This window comes from Eublepharis macularius, chromosome 3, assembly GCF_028583425.1.
Source record: "Eublepharis macularius isolate TG4126 chromosome 3, MPM_Emac_v1.0, whole genome shotgun sequence".
Classification (NCBI taxonomy): domain Eukaryota; kingdom Metazoa; phylum Chordata; class Lepidosauria; order Squamata; family Eublepharidae; genus Eublepharis; species Eublepharis macularius.
In genome coordinates, this window is record NC_072792.1 from 58,551,971 (window position 1) to 58,571,386 (window position 19,416).

Genomic DNA, 19,416 nt, shown 5'->3' on the forward strand with positions numbered 1-19,416 from the left:
CAAAGTAAAACAGAAATCAAGTGTGGCACAAAGTTTATTTCAGCATAAGCTTTTGTGAGTCAGCCTTTACTTCTTCAGATGTGTAATAAGAATGAAAATTGTAGGTAAAAGCGGCAGCCCCTCATAAGAAACAGTAACAAAATCCTGGGCAGTAATACTTCCAGATGGGAAGTATTAAGAGCTTATTGTATGCTCTTGTACACGTGGGTGAAAATTACTGGGGAAAGATGGGACATTTTAGAAACTTTGTCCTGCGTGCCCGTACAAACACTTTTCATCGTTGTGTTCCCCATTTTTCCAGAGGGTACAGGAGAAAGGGGGGATTGGCTGAGGGAGCGTGATTTAAGACAACCCCACAAGGTTGTCCACATAGTTAGGAACCTCCAATGCACCTTTTTGTACCACACTCACAGTGCCCTCCTATGATCCAAATTCCACTGAAGTCCATAGGCACAAGATAGCACAATGAGCGGGGGGGGGGGATCCCCCACAGCGCCTCCACTTCACTCCTGGAAGTGACGTAACTTCCAGTCATCGGCAAACCCTCAACCTTCCTCGCCCACCTACTTCCGGGCAGTTAGTCAAGCTCTTCCTCTCGCTGTCTTTGCTTCAGCATTCAAGGAAGCGGAAGTGTTTTTGTTTTGGTGGCGCTAGGCAGTGTGGGAAGGCCGGTGCGGGGAGAGGAAGGGTGGCCACAACGGCGGCTGGACTCCGGTCGGGGGCGTCCGTGGCTGGATCCAGTGGCCGTCCAGAGGCGAGGCTGCCGATCTGCATAACATCCCACGGGGCGCCTGCCGCCGTCCGCCCTCTGCTCGCGAGGTATTCCACCGCCCGGCGCGTTCCCCACGGCCCTGTGCGTTGCTGCCCCTTTGGAGGTCTCTCTTTGCCCCCCCTCCCCACCCCATGCTGTTGCTCAGTCTGGGCTTAATGATACTGGCCTGTCTTACATGGGGCCTGTATTCTGCATCTTCAGAAGCCCTGTATAAACATGCAGCCTTCTTGCTCCACCTGCAAAGGGACGCTTCTGATACTTCCCCCACCCCTCCCCAGCATTGTTTCTCTTTTTACTAAGTTTCCTTCTGTGCATTTTTTAAGGATAACCGTGCTCGCGATGCAGGCCAATGCAGTATTTTTCTACTTTCTCAGAGCATCTTTAGCTTCAGGCTGTGATGTGAGACCTTTTTTCAAACTCTACCACATCTATACTTTTGTTCTGCTTTTCCTTCTCTCTTTGTCTGTTTCTGTCTCTCATTTGTAATATGTTCAGAGATAGTGTGGCAGAAAATACAAGTTGCTGGGGCAGACAACAGCAAGGGGCCATTGCTTTTATGGCCTGTTGAATGTTGGTTGTGAGTGGCCATTTTGAAAACGGAGGGCTTGATCTGGTCCAGCTGAAATGCTCTTGAGTTCTAGTCTATCCAGAAGAAAGGAAATGTTGGAACCCCAGTGGTGCAGTGAATACATTTAGAGATGCCAACTTTTTTGCTGTTAAGTTTCGACTGTAACTATTCTCCACACCTTTGTGCCATGCCAAATTGCCTAGGAAGTTAAGGGCAATTTGTAATTAACTTGGCACAATGTACACATATTGATGCATTATTTCTCTTTGAAATTTGGAGTTATAAGACAAGGCTGCTGTGAGGCCATTATGAACTTGTGCAGCGCTTTTCAAATTTGGAGTTGTAAAAAAAAATGCAACATTGTATTGTACTTTTAGAAACCAATCCTGAGCAGGCTTACTCAGAAACCAGTACCATTTAGTCAGTGGTGCTTACTCCCAGGAAAGTGTTCTTAGGATTACACGTAAGTGTTACTTCCAGTTTCTCTTAGCTGCTTCCAGAAGCACCATGTTTTCTATTTGCTTCATTTATACCCAGCCTTTCTCCCCGCTGAGCACTTAAAGCAGTTTATATCATTCTCTTCTCCATTTTATCTTTACAACAATACTGCTAGGTAGGTTAGGCTGGCATTTTTGAAATCCATAAAGTTGAGCAATGGTAAGTTTTGTGGGTCATCCAGCAATCTTCCTTGGCAAAGTGGGGGTTTAAAACTAGGTCTTCAGGATCCTATCTGACCATCCAACCATTATACTACACTTATTCTTCTTAAGATTTAAAACAAAACTCTGCTGTTGCAAAAAAGTGGTGGTGCTTCTTTTAATAATAGGATTCCTAATAAATACAAATAAACTGTACAAAATACAAGCTATAAACCCTGTGGAAAGACTGGTAACCCTAAATTCACATGTGCTGTGTGTGCTCTGTACCGTAAATGTGTGAGATGGATGCACTTATGCAATAGTGCCTCTCTGATTTGTACATGAAGATAGTCTGTATAAATTTCAGCATCCTGAGAGATCTACAGTTCACGGGAAATGGATTGTGTCTCAGTGTGGTATACAACATAATTTATAGCATTTTCAAAAATTCATGTCTGACTTAATAGTGTATTGTGCTCTCACTGTAGCTATTTAAAGTAGATACTGTTGGTCACACTTTAAACACGGCATAATGTTATACTTTAATGAATGTGATGATTTTGTTGAGGATGCCATGTTTTGCACAGCAGTCCTCACAAAAGTGAAGATAGTCTGTGGGAGGCATACACAATCAGCAGTGAGTTTATACAGATGATAAACATGTAAATTTTGTTAAATTCCAGGGCTGCAATTCTTTGTGCACTTACTGAAAAATAAGCCCTAGTGAGTTCTGCAGAACTAGTTTCTGAATAAATATGTAGAGAATCAAGCTTGAAATATTTCTGTTTCATACAGCTTAACTTTACAGATCTTTTGGTATCTTGATGTTTATTTCTTTGAATGTTTTAGTAACTTCAGAGCCATTGTAGTGTAGTGGTTAGACTAGAGGGCCAGACTAGGATCTGAGAGACTCCAAGTTTGAATCCTCACTCTGCCATGGAAGCTCACTGTCTGACCTTGAGTCAGTCACACACTCGGCCTAACCTACCTCACAGGGTTGTTATGAAGATAAAATAGAGGAGAGCAGAATTATGTAAGCCACCTTGAGTCCCCATTGGAGAGAGACATGAGGTGTCATTCAAGTGAATAAACTTTAAATAATGACTTCATATAATTTCATGAGACTAGGCAAGATGCTAATTCTTCTTTTTCAATTTCATACAGAGTAAAAGCATTGCTGCAAAGACTGGAATTCCTCTCATGGCTGTGATTCATAACGGAACCTTTCAAGCTGTCTGAAAGCAAAGAGTCTCAAAAAGTCTATTGCTGTTTCTGCATTTTCAGTGTCTTCTCAGACACAATTAACTTTTGTTTCTCTAGCTGTGCCTACACAAACTGGATTTGTACTGCAGCATTTGATGCACACAAATATAGCATGGCTAGGAAAGAATCAGTTCATTCATGGTCTTCATATAAAATGTTCTGAGAAACTTTAACAGACCATAAACCATATTTAACAGACCTTAAACTGTATCCTTAGAAGTCTTAACTGTTAAAATGGTTATTTATTCAAAGAAAGGGACCACTCTCACCCAGTTTTTTTCAAGATAGATAAACCTGTTTTTCCTTGCCAGTTCTCTTATTAGTTGCAGGTATGGCAGCTGCTACAATAGTTCATGACACTTCCGAAGCAGTGGAGCTCTGTGCTCCTTATGGGCTTTACCTTAAGCCCATTACAAAAATGACCATCAGTGTAGCACTTCCTCAGTTAAAGCAGCCCGGGAAGTCCATTTCTAACTGGGAAGTGATGGAACGGCTAAAAGGAATGGTGCAAACTCACCAGTTCTCAACTTTACGGATTTCAAAAAGCACCATGGATTTCATCCGCTTTGAAGGAGAAGTAGAAAATAAAAGTTTGGTTAAATCTTTCTTAGCATGCCTGGATGGGAAGACTATCAAACTCAGTGGCTTCTCAGACATTTTAAAAGTTCGTGCTGCAGAATACAAAATTGATTTTCCTACGCGACATGACTGGGACTCCTTTTTTCGTGATGCAAAAGATATGAATGAGACTCTTCCAGGAGAAAGACCTGATACTATACATTTGGAAGGTTTACCTTGTAAATGGTTTGCACAGAAAGACTCTGGCTCAGAAAAACCAAGTGAAGAAGTTCTTATCAAGGTGTTTAGTAAGTTTGGAGATATACGCAATGTGGATATACCCATGTTGGACCCTTATAGGGAAGAAATGACAGGCAGAAACTTTCATACATTCAGCTTTGGAGGCCACTTGAATTTTGAGGCTTATGTTCAGTACCAGGAATATGCAGGCTTCATCAAGGCTATGAACGCTTTACGTGGAATGAAACTGATGTTCAAAGGGGAAGATGGCAAAGCAGTGGCTTGTAACGTAAAGGTGAGGATGTGTTGAGCTGTCTATAGTTGATCCCTTTGGTAGAACTGTTGCATGCGCTCGTGTGTATTTTGGGGATCCGATGCATGTTTTCTGATTTCTACTTTTGGAAAGCTGATGTTTATTCATGGACTGATTGTCAGGGCCAGGATACAGGGATTGTATTAGTGCTGAGAGATCTGTACTGGCTTCCCACTAATTTCCAGGCACAGTTCAAAGTGCTGGTTCTTATTTTTAAAACCCTAAATGGCTTGGTACCAGGGTACTTGAAGGATGGTCTAATCCATCCTGCCAGTTATGACCTGCCTCTCAAGCTCTGCTCTCTGTGTCCCCGCTTTCAGATATGAGGCAGTTGGCAACTACACATGGGGCTTTTCATGTCATGGTTCAAGTCTTATAGAGTCCTCTTCCCCTTGAGGCTCATCTGGCACCTATGTTGCTTTCTTTTGGGAGCCAGGCCAAAATGTTTCTATTCACCCAGGCTTTTAATTAAGAGGGTGATCTTTTAGCACTGCTTTAGTCTAGAAAGTGTTGTTTAACGTTTTTCGTGGTCTTTTATGATCTGATTTATGCTGGGCTGGATTTTTAATGTGGAATTTTTATTAACACTCAAATATTAACTTAAATTCGTACTCAAATATTAATATTTTAATTATTTTCTAATTTGTAAACAGCCTCAGGCAACTTTCTAGAAAGGAGGCATAAACATATAACAGAAAAGGCCCACTAATAGGCCGCAACAGCTCACACCCTCATACAGGAGAAGACAATAAGGAACAGCTGCTGCAATGATGGATGCTGTGATGTGACATCGGTTCATACAGGAAGAGGCAGTTCTTGAGACCCAGGTTAAGACTGGCTTTAAAAAGCACCAGCACCTGGAAGTGAACCGGAAACAGGCACCACCAGCACAGAGAACACAAGATCAGGGTAATGAGTTCTGTAGGTTATTTGCAACAGCAAACAGGCTACAGAATTTGGAACTATAGTAATTGTAGCTTCTGAGTTGTCTTCAAGAGTTTCTCACTGTTTTATATGTACTGCTGTGAGCAGTATTTATGGAAAGGTGATCCACAAATCCCAGGTAAATAAATTTACAAATCTAGACTTCCGTTACAAGATGTTATAAAGAAAACTACTTCTAACATTAAGTAATTATTTATAAAATGTTTATGTTATCCCCATGTGTAGTTGCCAACTGCCTCATATCTGAAAGCGGGGACACAGAGAGCAGAACAGAAAGAAACTGTATGCTTCCTTGAGTATATGAGACAGGCCCACACATTGGTTGCTTTCAGTAGAGGCTATATTACTGAACTTCTTAGAAAGTCATTTGGGAGTTTGTAGAAGAACAACAACATGGAGCTTTATGACAGCTGTTCTTGTGTGTGCTTGTGTGTTTAGTTTGCTGGCTTTCATTTTTTATATAAAGATCTAAATTAAACGCTCTTAAAAATAACAGTGTGCCTTGATTATAAAGGCACAAAAAAGAAAAACCACAGAAGGACAAATGAGGATGAGCAAGTTTCGTTACCTAATTCATACGAAGATACTGGTCTGCTCTTTAGATTGTTATAATGTATTAGATGTCTGGAGGAATTAATACACTTATTTGCAGGCTCATGTGATTTCATAAACACTACAAATTAACCAGTTTCTTTCTGATCCTGAAAATGGCATTAATTTGAACACCTGCTTTTTGTGTGTATTGCTATATTCCTTTCCAAGCCTTATGGGCCTTCTCTTGAAGCATGCATTCTCTTCACAGGTTACATAGAAACAAGGAGACACGAGCAATTTGGATTAGAGAAGTCCTATGAATGACTAAAATATCATGCTTCCTGCTGTTGATTGAGCATCTCTTATAGCATACCATTGAGTTACCCTTTTAAGATGCAATTTCCTTACATTCTGTCCAGTTGTATTTTCTTGCTCGATTTTGAAGCAACATGGGGAATCAGATAACCTTATAAGCACCCTATCCATATAGGGGTACCCATTCCTCCTTGTTAGAAGTGATTCTTTCAAGCACCCCTTAGAAATGTAGTAGGGTGAAAAGAGAGATTCTCTTAAAAGCAGTCTGGGTTCCTCAGCAGATTACATTAGGCTTCTGTCAACAATACTGCAAGCTAATTTAATGTGTTTCTTTAAAAAAAACAAAAAACAGAGCATGAATAATGCAGATGTTCTGCTGTTTTTTCTGGAATGGCATAGAGTATAATATGTTTGCGGTGTCCAAGAGTAACCACAGTTTCCAAGAAAGAAAAACAAAGATTAGCAAGGTTAATATTACCTAGTTTTTTTCTTTTGGGGGGAGAGGGTAAAAGGAATTAAAGCAGTAACAGAAGAGAAATCCTTGTATTCCCACATGTCTCTGTGCACATTTGGAACTGCTCAGCGTCAGAAGAACTGTTTTCAGAAATACAAGATATGTCTCTTGTGTTGCTAGTCAATGCTCCATTTTCTTAGCATTTTACTTTTCTAGGCTGCCCTGTCCCATGCGCTCTGAGACATTGGATGTGTTATAGGTCCTTTTCCCCCTTGTGTTCTTTTGTTATTCTTGCCACTGAACCAACGACCAAGAGAATTCTGTGAAGCTTACTTGTTAGGTTTTGCTTTGTCAGTCGTGTATGGAAGGACCTTAAAAACTTACTTTGCTGGCTTTTGCTGTTGTTAAAGAACAACTGGCACACAGTATCTCTAAAAGATAAGAACGAAAATTGTTATTGTTAAATAATATGTACTAATTTCACTAGGCTATTAATATTGCATCATAAAGTGTATGTTAAATAAAAAAAAATTATAAACTTAGCAGACTTCAAAACATTTATATGAATACTTTTCTCTGTGTTTGTAAAGGTTTCATTTGATTCAACAAAACACTTGAGTGATGCTTCCATTAAGAAACGTCAGCTTGAAAGGCAGAAGCTTCAAGAGCTGGAAAAACAAAGAGAAGAACAAAAACGTAAAGAAAAAGAAGCAGAGGAAAGACAAAAAGAAGAGGAAAGGTAGACTTTTTATCTATTCATAGCAAATCTCTAAGCATTTCTATGTTTGTAAAATATTTCATACACTTGGGCGTATTTTTAGAGGGTTGATTTCTAGTGTGAATTCAAAATCTTTTGGATAGTTTGAATGATAAATTTATATATTCTTGACCTTATTAATGCAGGCTTACTTCAAGGATTCCAGACAGGCTGATGAAAAAGGGAAACCATCTTACCATATATTCTTTTAGAAATTCTACTTTCATTTGCTGAAAAGCACAGTCGTAGGTCTTTGGGCCTTGTTTCTAGTGCTGAAATACATTGGATAATAATGATTTAAAATATCTTAAAAGCAGGACGTTTCTTCACATACATGGCTAATAAAACCTAAACTTCTCCCCTATTAAAATGAAATAAAATTGGACTTCCGGTTTGGGATTCATGGAGGTCTAACGCAGCTCCATTTGTGGAGCTGACCGGATTGCCGTTTTAACCGGCCGGAGGGGTGAAAATAACCCGCGGCCGACTGCTCTCAGGCGGGGAGCAGGCAAAGAACGCTCAAGACCCTAGGGTGAGCTAGATCTCGGACGAGGGGGGGCTCTACACAAGGAGTCTCCCCCCCGATCCTTGAGGTCCCACCTTGCGACGGGTCGGCTATAATCTCTGCGGCAATTTTGGGGCCAATTCGGCTGGCATAAGACCTACATACCCAAGCTTCGATCGGGGAGGGAAGTCGAGAGGAGAATTTAAGATCGAAACAGCGATTACAACCCGAGAAAGCTGGAGAGAAGGTAAATATCGCTATCTCTTGAAACGGGACAGATTGACAAAAACAGAGAGGAAAGAAAGTAGATTTTTAAACTGCAACAGACTAGTGAAAAGGAGGTGAAGACTCGGCAGGAGTTGTATTTTAAAAGAGACTAAGTTTAAAGAAGTTATTACAAAAATCGGACTATTGTTTTGAATACCTGTGGTTTTGGAGCTGTGGGAAAAAGACACCATCGCGAGACCTGCTGTGGGAAGACGGGAGACAGGAAGTGCGTAACAACAATAGAGTGGCTGGAGGGAAGCGGCCCTTGCCAAAGGACAGGAAGTGGGGAATCGCCATCTTTGAAAGTGGAAGGGTCGTGGCTTCAGCGGAAGAGGAAGTAGGCCATCTTGGATTATAATAACATAGAGAAACCATAGAGAAAAGACGCCCGACATTTTGGATATAAAAAATTAATTTTGGCAAAGATTGGGACATTTAAAAAAAAGGAAAACGTTTAATTATACGCCACGGAGCTGAGGAAGAGAGCAGATTCGTGGGAGCGAGCTAAAGCAAGCCCCACGATGTCGAAAAAAGAGTGGCAATCGGCAATAGAAAACTTGGACAAAAAACTTATAGACATGATGAAAGAACTTAAGGACACGAAATTGGAGCTTATTAAAGAGGTCAAGGAAGTTACACAGACAGTAAAGTCGGAGCTGTCAGAAGTGAAAAAAGGTGTGGAAACGATTAGCAGTGAATTACAAGGAACGCAGCAGAGAGTTAAAACAGTAGAAGACGCGATGGAGAATTTAATAGACACGCAACAAACAGAGATGAGGCTGGTGAAGGGGAGGATGTCAGTTGCAGAAACTAAACACATGGAGAAGCAGCTTCGTTTTCGTGGTCTGCCAGAAGTGGAAGGGAAGTCAGCGCAAGAACAGATGACTGAGGTGTTGGCTGATTACCTGGGGAAGGAGGAGGAGGAAATTGTGGCTATCCTAGATGTGGCGTATCGTGTGAACTCGAGAATTGCAACCCAGAGGAAACTACCAAGGGATGTGATTGTGCAGTTTACAACTAGAAATATGAAAGAGAGGATTGTGACCAAACAATTTCAAGATCCATTGGAGATTGATGGCAAGACGATTATTATAATGAAGGAATTGCCCAGATCAGTGTTATTGGACAGGAAAAAATATAGAGTGCTAATTCAGACTTTGAAGGACATGAATATCAGATACAGATGGGAGTTACCGGAAAGAGTGTCCTTTGAGTTTGGAGGGGCAAAAAAACGCATCAGATCTGAGCGGGAGATGGAGAGATTTATCAAGGACAATGAAAAAGACTTACCAACAAAACCATGAATATGGAGTGTAAAGTATTATCTTGGAATGTAAATGGACTAAACTCACCGAATAAGAGAAAAAATATTTTTCATTGGCTACTAAAACAAAAATGTGATATTGTTTGTTTGCAGGAGACCCATATTAGAAAACAGGATGTAAAATATTTAAAATCTGGAAAATTGGGCAAAGAATTTGTAGCGGCTTCCAACAAGAAAAAAAGAGGAGTGGTGTTGTATATAAAAGAGGAGCTGCAGCCAAAATTTGTTATGAGTGATGTGGAAGCTAGATTTGTAGCAGTGGAATGTAATTGGAACTTAAAGAGAGTGTTGGTAGTCGGACTTTATGCACCTAACGGTGCAAAGGAAAGCTTCTTTGAGGACTTAAGGAAGCACCTAGACGATCTTGTATATGACCAGATAATTCTTGCTGGAGATTTCAATGGAGTGACAGATTTGGAATTAGACAAAAAGACTACAAAAGCACAAAAGAAAAGAGGACTATTGCCAAAGCTTTTTTTTGAGTTGATTCAACAAGAGACTCTCGAAGACGTATGGAGGAGAGAATATCCTAAAACCAAACAGTTTACTTTTTATTCTGCAAGGCATCTTACATTATCAAGAATTGATATGATCTGGGCCTCAAAGGACTTAGCGCTATGGACTAAGGAGGTAGAAATAATGCCGATGGTAGGCTCAGATCACAACCCAATTATGTGGAAATTTGGAAAAAGGAGAAAAAGGAAAGCCTGGAGAATAAATGAGGACTTGTTACAGGAAAGTGAGAATATGGAAACACTGAGAAGAGAGACTAAGTTTTTTATACAATACAACGTGAATAAAGAAGTACCAACCAGTAAAGTTTGGGACGCGTATAAGGCGGTTGTAAGGGGCATACTAATGGACTTAAATGGTAGAGCAAGGAAAAAGAAAGAGGAGAAAAGACAAGAGATTGAGGAGAAAATAAAGGCCAAAGAAGTACAGTTAAAAAAGAGACCAGGGAAAAAGAAAATACATCAGGAAATCAAAATTCTTCAAGAACAGTTAACAGCAATGAGTAATAAAGAATTGGAGTGGAACCTTAAAAGACTGAATCAAAAAGCTTTTGAGGGTGCTAATAAACCTGGGAAATATTTGGCATGGCAATTAAAGAAGAAAAGGGAAAAGAAAATAATAAATAAAATTTGTGAAGAAAACAAAACGTATTTGGAGCAGACTACCATTAGCAGAGCCTTTTATAAATTTTACGCTAAGCTGTATAATAAAAAAGAAGTAAACAAAGAATCAATAGCATCATATTTGGAGAAAACCAAACTTCCAGAGATCTCGGAAGCTTGGAGAAATAAGCTGAACAGTGAAGTAACTGATGAGGAAATAAATATGGCAATACAATCCGCAAATCTAGGAAAGGCGCCAGGGCCAGATGGACTTACGGCTAAATTTTATAAGACAATGGCCAATGAACTGGCACCATTCCTAAAAGAGGTGATGAACGGAGTTTTTAGGGATCAAAGAATTCCAGACACTTGGAGCGAAGCGAATATATCATTGATCCCAAAAGAGGGCCAAGATCTGACTAGCGTGAAAAATTATAGGCCTATATCACTACTCAATAATGACTATAAAATTTTTGCGAAGATATTGGCGGAGAGATTGAAGGGGTGGCTCTCGGAAGTCATAGAGGAGGAACAAGCAGGCTTTTTGCCAGACAGACAAATAAGAGACAACTTAAGGACAGTGATCAATGCTATTGAATACTACGACAAGCGTTGTGACAAAGAGGTTGGTTTCTTCTTTGTAGACGCTGAAAAAGCGTTTGACAATTTAAACTGGGACTTTATGTTTGCCACTATGGAAAAGCTACAACTGGGAGAAAGATTCGTCAGAGCAATCAAGGAAATCTATAGAGACCAGACTGCAGCAATTGTAGTGAATGATGAATTGACCAAGAAATTGACGATTAGTAAAGGAACAAGACAAGGTTGCCCGTTATCTCCATTGTTGTTCATTTTAGTATTGGAGATTCTGATGATACAAATTCGACAAGATGAGGAAATACGAGGAATAAAAATAAAGGACTATACATATAAGGTCAGAGCATTTGCAGACGACATAATGTTAATTGTAGAAGACCCACTGGAGAACATGCCAAAAGTGATAGACAAGATCAAGGAGTTTGGAGATTTGGCAGGTTTCTTCATTAACAAAAAGAAGTCAAAGATATTATGCAAAAACATGACTAAGCAGAAACAACAATTGTTAATGGAAACAACGGATTGTGAAGTAACTAGTAAGGTGAAATATTTGGGAGTTGAGCTGACTGCAAAAAATATAGATTTGTTCAAGAATAATTATGAAAAATTATGGACTCAGATAGAGAGAGACTTGATCAAATGGAATAGATTGAACCTGTCATGGTTGGGTAGGATTGCAGCAGTTAAGATGAATGTGTTACCAAGAGTAATGTTTTTGTTACAGACAATACCAATCATCAGAGACTCTAAACAATTTGAAAAATGGCAGAGGAAAATATCAGATTTTGTTTGGGCAGGCAAGAAGCCTCGAGTGAAAGTAAAAGTTTTACAAGATGCAAAGGAGAGAGGCGGAATGCAACTGCCCAATCTGAGACTTTACCATGATGCAATCTGCCTAGTTTGGCTAAAAGAGTGGATGACATTAAAGAATAAGAAACTATTAGCCCTAGAGGGATATAAAAAATTTTTTGGATGGCACGCATACCTATGGCATGACAAAGTAAAGGTCAACTCGATGTTCCTGCATCATTTTGTAAGGAGAAGTCTATTTACAATCTGGAAGAAGTATAGAACTTACCTACAAGAAGGAACCCCCTTGTGGGTGGTTCCATATGAGGTGATAGATCCGAGAGCTGTGGATAATGAACAACAATGTTTAACGTACAAAGAAATAACTAAGATTGAAGTATCTAAACTTAGAATAAAGACGCAAGAGGAACTATCACCTAACTATGATTGGTTTCAGTATAGACAGATTAGAGACTTATACAACTCAGACTTTGCAAAAGGGGGCATACGAACAGAGAACTCGGAACTAGAGCAGACCCTTCTTAAAGAAGACAAGAAAAGAATATCCAAGGTATACCAAGTATTGCTGAAATGGTATACTGAGGATGAGATAGTTAAAACACAGATGGTGAAATGGGCTATAAATTTCAATAAAGAAATAACAATGGAGGCATGGGAATACTTGTGGAAAACTACAATGAAGACAACGATATGTATCAATATTAAAGAGAACATTTTCAAAATGATCTATCGTTGGTACATGACACCAAAGAAGATTGCGCTAGGGAATTTGAATACTTCTAATAAATGCTGGAAATGTAAGAAACATGAGGGCTCCCTCTATCATATGTGGTGGTCGTGTGAGGTAGCTAGGCAGTTCTGGGGGGAAATAATAAGAGAAATGAGTGAAATTTTACAGTTTCAAATAAATAAGAACCCAGAACTCCTGCTGCTAAACTTGGGAATGGAGGGAATTCCAGCCCATCATAGGACGTTGATTTTTTATATGACTGCAGCAGCTAGACTTTTGTATGCGCAGAAATGGAAAGTACAAGAAGTACCAACTATTGAAGATTGGATCTACAAATTGCTGTATATGGCTGAAATGGACAAGATGACAAGAAAACTGAGAGATCTGGACTCAGGGCAGTTCAACACAGACTGGGAGAAGCTGAAACAATACCTGGAGAAGAAATGGGAGGTGGGAGGAAAACTGTGGCAGTTTGAGAACTACTGAAATATAATAAAAGTATAAAAGAGAGGGGTGACTTTACCGGGGGAGGAAGAGAAATGTGAATTTATAAGCAGTTAGATTAATTGATTGAGATATATATAGATATGTATAGGTCAACTGATAGAGAATAATTAATGATAAGGTTTAAACATGAGGATTGACTAACTAACAATATTTTCTTTCTTTGACAAGATTTATATGCACCAAACTGAATGTATAGAAGAGTTAAATTGATTGAGTATCTGAGGAGTTATATAGAATTACCATAAAAAGTTGAAATGAGTAATATATAGAGAACAAATCAAATTGTTTGATTTAAATGTGGGAAATTTTTATGGTTTATGATATATAGGTTTATATAGAATTATTCAAAACTGGAAAATGGGATAAATTGTTTATCTAAAGACGTATAGTTTGGGTGTATAATAATTAAAGGAGTTAATGATGTACTGCTTAATATAATGGAGAATGTATATCTGTTTTAGACAGAGGAATTTAATAGAAGTAAGGGAAAAGGGACAGAGGGTGGGAAAGCTGTTGGAAGTCAACAAAAGGGGGGGAAAGGGAGGGGGTTAGAAACGAAAAATTAGGGGAAAATTGATTGTAATGTAAAAATAAAATAAAAATGTTCTAACCCAATAAAAATTTTTCAAAAAAAAAAAAATGAAATAAAATTGTAGTATTGTTGACGAAAATATTGGAAAGCTCTTGGTGGTCTAGTAAATACATCTCAGACTACTGAGGTGAGAAAAGGCCTCAGTTTTCTGCAAATTTACTTCAGAGTGGTACCACAGGTATTGTGCTTTTGTAAGTGAGATGAAGATTGTAGTTTTGTCCATTCTCTAATTTTTTAATTGCTCAGGATGCTTGCTATTGTGTTATGAGTTAGAAGTTTTAAATAATTCTGGGGAAATGGTGTAAAAGGATTAAACGTAATACACCATCAGCGGAGTGACTACAAGGTTCTAAATTAAGGGTGTGCACTGGGGAAAATTTTGGGTTTCCCGCTTCAGGTTTACTCAAAGCAGAAAACTGTTCCAAAATCGCTTTGGTATGCTCCGTAAAGATTCGGAACATACCGAAGTGAGGGGGAAAGCATTGTCCGAGCCCCCCACCTCACTTAGCCCACCCCCAACCCCACTTACCTCTCCAATGGGAGGGAAGCCCAGCTGGGTCAGGAGAGGGCGCACTGCCACCGCGCCGGCCAGCTGGGAGGCAAGAAGGCCTGGTGCCAGCGGGCAGGACAATGAGAGGGCCAGGAGCTGCCGCCACGCCGCTGCCTCTGGGGCCAACTGGGTGGCGGGGAGGGCCTGGAAGTGTGGCCTCCGCTGGCTTGGATCAGCTGCTCGTCGGGGATTTCCCCACCCAGCAGCTGATCCAGGGGTTTAAATGCTGTGATGCAACACGGAAAGGGACATTTAACACACCCCCCCCCCGCCAGCTTGGATCAGCTGTTTCGTGGGGATTTCCCTGCCAAGCAGCTGATCCAGGGATTTAAATGTCCCTTTCCATGATGTTTTGCAGCTGCATGGAAGGGGGCATTTAAACCTCTTGACCTGAAACTTCTTGAAGTGATACAAATCGCTTTGGGAAGCTTAGATTCAGGGTTTCCGGAAATCCCGAATCTTTGCAAATTGGGTCTGATTCGGGTATTTTACCCGAATTGGAAACTGGAATTGCACACCCCTATTGTAGACCATTGTTTTCAATATCTTCTTCTTTATCCTTTCCAGTACTGAAACCTTAACTTTTCACCGTTTGCACGCGATCTGCTATGCAGACTGATGGCATTCTTTGGTTTTCACAAAATATAGGGTAACTTCTTTTAAATGTCTTGTGCCACATTGAAGGCATGTGGTCTTCTGTCCAAAGCCTATCAAAACATACACAATGCATGCTGCCCATATTTCATGGTATTGCCTTTAAGTTAAGAATTGGGGAGGTTTAGATTTGTCTTTTAAATGTTTTTAAGGCAGAAGAAATGTTTAGAAATTCTGCTTTGTCATCTTAGTTGATTATTTACTTCCATTCTTCACTCTGGTAATTTATAGAGATTGCAGTCTTAGGCACTTTTATATGAAGCAAAGTTGCGTTGAGATTGGTGGGAGTGTGCAGAATGTTTAAATATTAATATGTAAGTAGTTTCTTTTGGTCGAAGCATCAATTGAAGCCTGAAATTGCATACCTGTTGTGACTTACATAACATGCATCTTTAGGAAGCAGAAGGAACTTGAGGAACTGGAGAGAGAAAGAAAAAGAGAGGAGAAGTTGCGCAAGAGAGAACAGAAACAGAAGGATCGTGAAATTCGTAGAAGCAAGAAAAGGCTTGAAAAACTGCAAGCTGAAGAGCAGAAAAAACTGCAAGAAAAAATAAAACTAGAAGAGAGGAAGCTTCTTTTAGCTCAAAGAAATCTTCATTCCATTCGACTAATTGCTGAACTGCTCAGTAGAGCCAAGGTAACTTTCTTTCAAAACTAGTTTGAGCAAGTTTCCATGTACACGCCATCTTTAAAAGCCATGTGTATCGATTGTTAGTGCCAGTGGTCCTTTGCTCCTGGCATCAAGTTTGCTGTTAGTTAGGAAGCAAACCTATCCTGTCTTCACACCTTTTCGTGTATGGAGAGCAAAGAGCCCTTTATCTTCCAGCGTTTATAAAGCTGAACTAAATACTCTCATGTGTGCTGCTGTTTGTACAGATGTGTGGCTGGGAGGACTCACAGTAAGTCTGCAGATGGGCATCTAAGATCATTCCACTCTCATTAGTGTCTACTGTATCAGTTTCTCCAATGAGGGATAGTGGCTTGCTATTGATACGGGCGGGGAGCAGTCTGGGGGCCTGCCTGCAGCATCCCAAAGCCTGTTGGATTGCTAAAACTTGAACAATATTTATCAAGCAGCTGTAATCCAAACAAAATCTAGAAGTTAAATTGAGGAGAATAAATACTAGACCCTCAATGTCTTTATTATCAAGAAGTATTTGAGGCTTCATGAAGCTAGCATCTAAGCTGTTTGTTTTGACAATTGTCTGCATACCCAAGTCTTTGTTGCATCAGTTGATCAATGTAGAATAGAATTTAGTTGAAATAATCCATTCTGATTGATCTTTCTGAGGCTGTTCGTTGTGGTATTTCTGTTTGCCTTGTAGGAACTGTTTAAGCTGAGCCTTTTTTGCAAAAGCCTTTGTTTGTGGGATTCTTAGTCATTAGGATTGAAAGTCAAAAATTCTTATAATCCAGTATTTCTCTCCTTTTAAGGAAATAATGAGATGGAACCTGCCTAATATTTGCTCAAGCTCACTGGATACTTCTCTTTACTACAGCCCCAGACCTTACATAACTTTTGTCCATGTGGCTTGATCTCATGGTTCCCAACATAGCTTTTGTGTTTGGCCAGAGAAGATCTCCCTTCTGTTTTCACCTGCAGAAAAGGTGGTTCGGTCCAGCCCATTGTCTGAAGTTGAGTATTTGTCTGTGCAGGTCCTTTCTTGACATGGTTTCCCTTCCCTGAATCTGTGGAGGGTTGGCTTTATCCTCTTGCGAGCCTGTTTTCCTACAGGTGATAGTGTCACTCTCCTCTTTTCTCAATGTTCTTAGGCAATAAAGCTTCTGGAACAAGAACACAATGAGGAACAAGTCCGTCTTCGGCAGCTGGAAGAGAAGAGGAAGCTGCAAGAAGCTGAACTCCGTCGTGTAGAGGAGGAAAAGGAAAGAGCTCTTGGACTGCAGAGGAAAGAGAGGGAACTGAGAGAAAAATTGTTGAGCAACCTCATGAGCAAGAAAACAGAAACAACCCATTTGAAAAAGATAGAACTTAATTCTCCTCCTCTGAAAGTGATTTCCCACTGCATCACATCTACCTCAGCCCATTCCCTCTTGGCCAGACCCATTCAGCTATGTCAAAGCAGCGTACCAGCTAATGAAAGCATCCGTCCTCAGCTGAATTACCTAAATGGAAGCTTTCATGAGCCAGTTCACACCAATGAACAGAAAGTTAATAACAACAGAGAGACTGTTTCTGATGAAAGTAGCTCAGGTGTCCTTTCGTGCATCCCCGTAAATCAGCAATACAAGGCTGCATCAGAACCTGAACAGGACAGATACAAGAAGGACCTGTTGACTGAACAAGGCAAGTGTAACAGAGAACCAAGTAAGGGGAAAAGTCATTCATACAGAGATGTGCATAACCATCATAGCAAGGAAAAAAATGAAAAGAACAAACACAGAAGAGACTTGAGCAGCGAGGATGAAAAATCCAGAAAAGATAGGCACCTCCATAAAAAATATGCTGCAAAAAGTAACAGTCCTTGTCAGAGGAGCTTAAGTCGAGAACATGCACGAGAGAGGCGATCCTTTAGCAGTGATAGGGAGCCAGATAAAAGAGGATGCAGTCATGGTCACAAGAGCACAAGCAAGAAACAAAAACACCGGAAGAGATCTTTGAGCAATCAAAGAAACTCTTGGAGTAGGTAATTAAAACGACGGCCTTTTTGTAAGGGCTATCTCAGGCAGAACTGGAATGGATCTTTTTGGGAGAGGGAAAAAACTGAACAGTTATTTTACTTGAATATAGTCTATGGAGCCAAGATGCATATAACCACGCATTTTGAAATTTTTGTGTGTGACTTCTCATTTTCAACTCTCTGCTGGCTCACTACAGTACCATACATTCTGAATATTCTTGTTCACACTTTCACTGGCTTTCATGGTCTTCACTTATTTCTTCCACTGAGTCTCTTTTTGAGATATAATCACAGCAACCTTTTCAGAAACTGGCATGGGTATGCTTTGAGAAGGAAACGTGAACTTGTTAAGGAACTACATGCTTGACTCATAAGAACGCAACAGTTCAGTGCAGGATGTTTTGCTACCTGAGTTGGTGTTAGATGCAACCATAAAGGCAAACAAATTTTTCTAAAGTGCTGCGATGCCTTCCTGGCTCTTAAGGAATGTGTATTTGATAATGTGATCTAGGGCCCAAACCGTCATGGTGTTTGATGCTATTATACCATGTTTCAGAGTTCTGTTCCATTTAAAAACACACTAGGATTTTAGAGCTTTGGTGAAAGTACACATAGGGGTTGTAGTATTTAATGTTGACTATTTTGTTCATATTCTTGGTTGAAATACCTGTCTTCATGCAATTGCATAGACATCAATCTTTTGAAAGAGGGGCCTTCCTGCTAAATTATTTTTACTTGTAATGTTCAGGTTCAAAGTTGCTATTTCTCCTGAGTATGTTTATAATATCTTTGCTTCTGGAAATGAAGTTCAGGACTTAAAAAAAAAAAAGTTAACATTGCAGTGCAAAAACCAGCTTTTTTTACCATCTTGTGGTAAAATGCAAAAGCCATTGCCAGTGAACCCTTACTGCTGTTTCATATTTTGGTACATTAAAGATCTGTACATTTACTGCATTAAATCAGTTTTCATTTGTGTGTGTTTTTGATCATTGCTGGGTTGTACTGATAACTTCCACTTCATATTAAAATAATCTTCATAAGAAGATCAAGGAAGCTTGAAAATGTTTTGAGGAAGCCGTCTCTTGGTTCTTTGTCCTCAGTTATAGATTGCATTTGCAAAGTTCTTTGAGGAGAGACTCCAAAGTGCCAGCAAGTGTGATAGATAATGAATGGGTAGATCTAAAGCCGTCTGCAGATGGGAGTGAATTTGTGCGAGCTGTTTGTTTACTGGCTGCTTCTTCCTCTAGAATCCCTTGTGCCCCCCTGAAAATCCATTTTTTTTTACAAGAGTGAGGAGGAGAATTCAGCTAAGCCTACCTTCTTGGTACATCCCTTACGTGCAATATAGCATTTCCTTCAACAGCAGATGAAGAAGGCTTAACATCATAGAGAGGAAAGTCTGCTCATCAGCAATCCTTAATTTTCGGATTGCCGACTACCAGGCAACCCTGGGTTCATACAACCTTTTTTCTCTGGGAGCGTTTTTCTGTCTATCTCCACCTCCCAGAAGACTATTGAACCTTGGCTAAGGTTCTTCAAGGTGAAGCCTTCTGCCTGGTGAAACAACAGATGTCTGCGGGGAAACACGGCAGATTGTTCAGCCAGGTCAATGGCATCTGCCATGGTGCTATGATGCCAGGCCTGGCTCAGATCCACAGCTACAGCATGCCCTACAGAACTACAGCAAGCTAATGATGATCTTCTTACAAGGGTGTCATCAAGAGAGTACCTGAGAATGGCTCCCTAAAGAGGTTTTACTCCAGATATTT

General features: G+C 40.1%; 1 protein-coding gene across 1 annotated transcript; it reads left to right on the forward strand.

Annotated features, from left to right (window-relative positions):
- Window positions 1-635: 635 nt before the first annotated feature.
- Window positions 636-18,965, forward strand: AKAP17A (A-kinase anchoring protein 17A). The gene is made up of 5 exons (XM_054975130.1): window positions 636-819; window positions 3,143-4,334; window positions 7,191-7,339; window positions 15,405-15,645; window positions 16,782-18,965. Exons 2-5 carry the CDS (start codon window positions 3,573-3,575, stop codon window positions 17,655-17,657), a joined length of 2,028 nt encoding a protein of 675 aa, XP_054831105.1. The 5' UTR covers window positions 636-819; window positions 3,143-3,572; the 3' UTR covers window positions 17,658-18,965.
- The last annotated feature ends 451 nt before the right edge of the window (window positions 18,966-19,416 follow it).

Coding starts and splice junctions, on each gene's coding strand:
- AKAP17A (XM_054975130.1), top strand. CDS start 3,573: ATGGCAGCTGCTACAATAGTTCATGACACTTCCGAAGCAGTGGAGCTC. Junction 7,340..15,404: donor AGACAAAAAGAAGAGGAAAG/GTAGACTTTTTA, acceptor ATGCATCTTTAG/GAAGCAGAAGGAACTTGAGG. Junction 15,646..16,781: donor AACTGCTCAGTAGAGCCAAG/GTAACTTTCTTT, acceptor CAATGTTCTTAG/GCAATAAAGCTTCTGGAACA.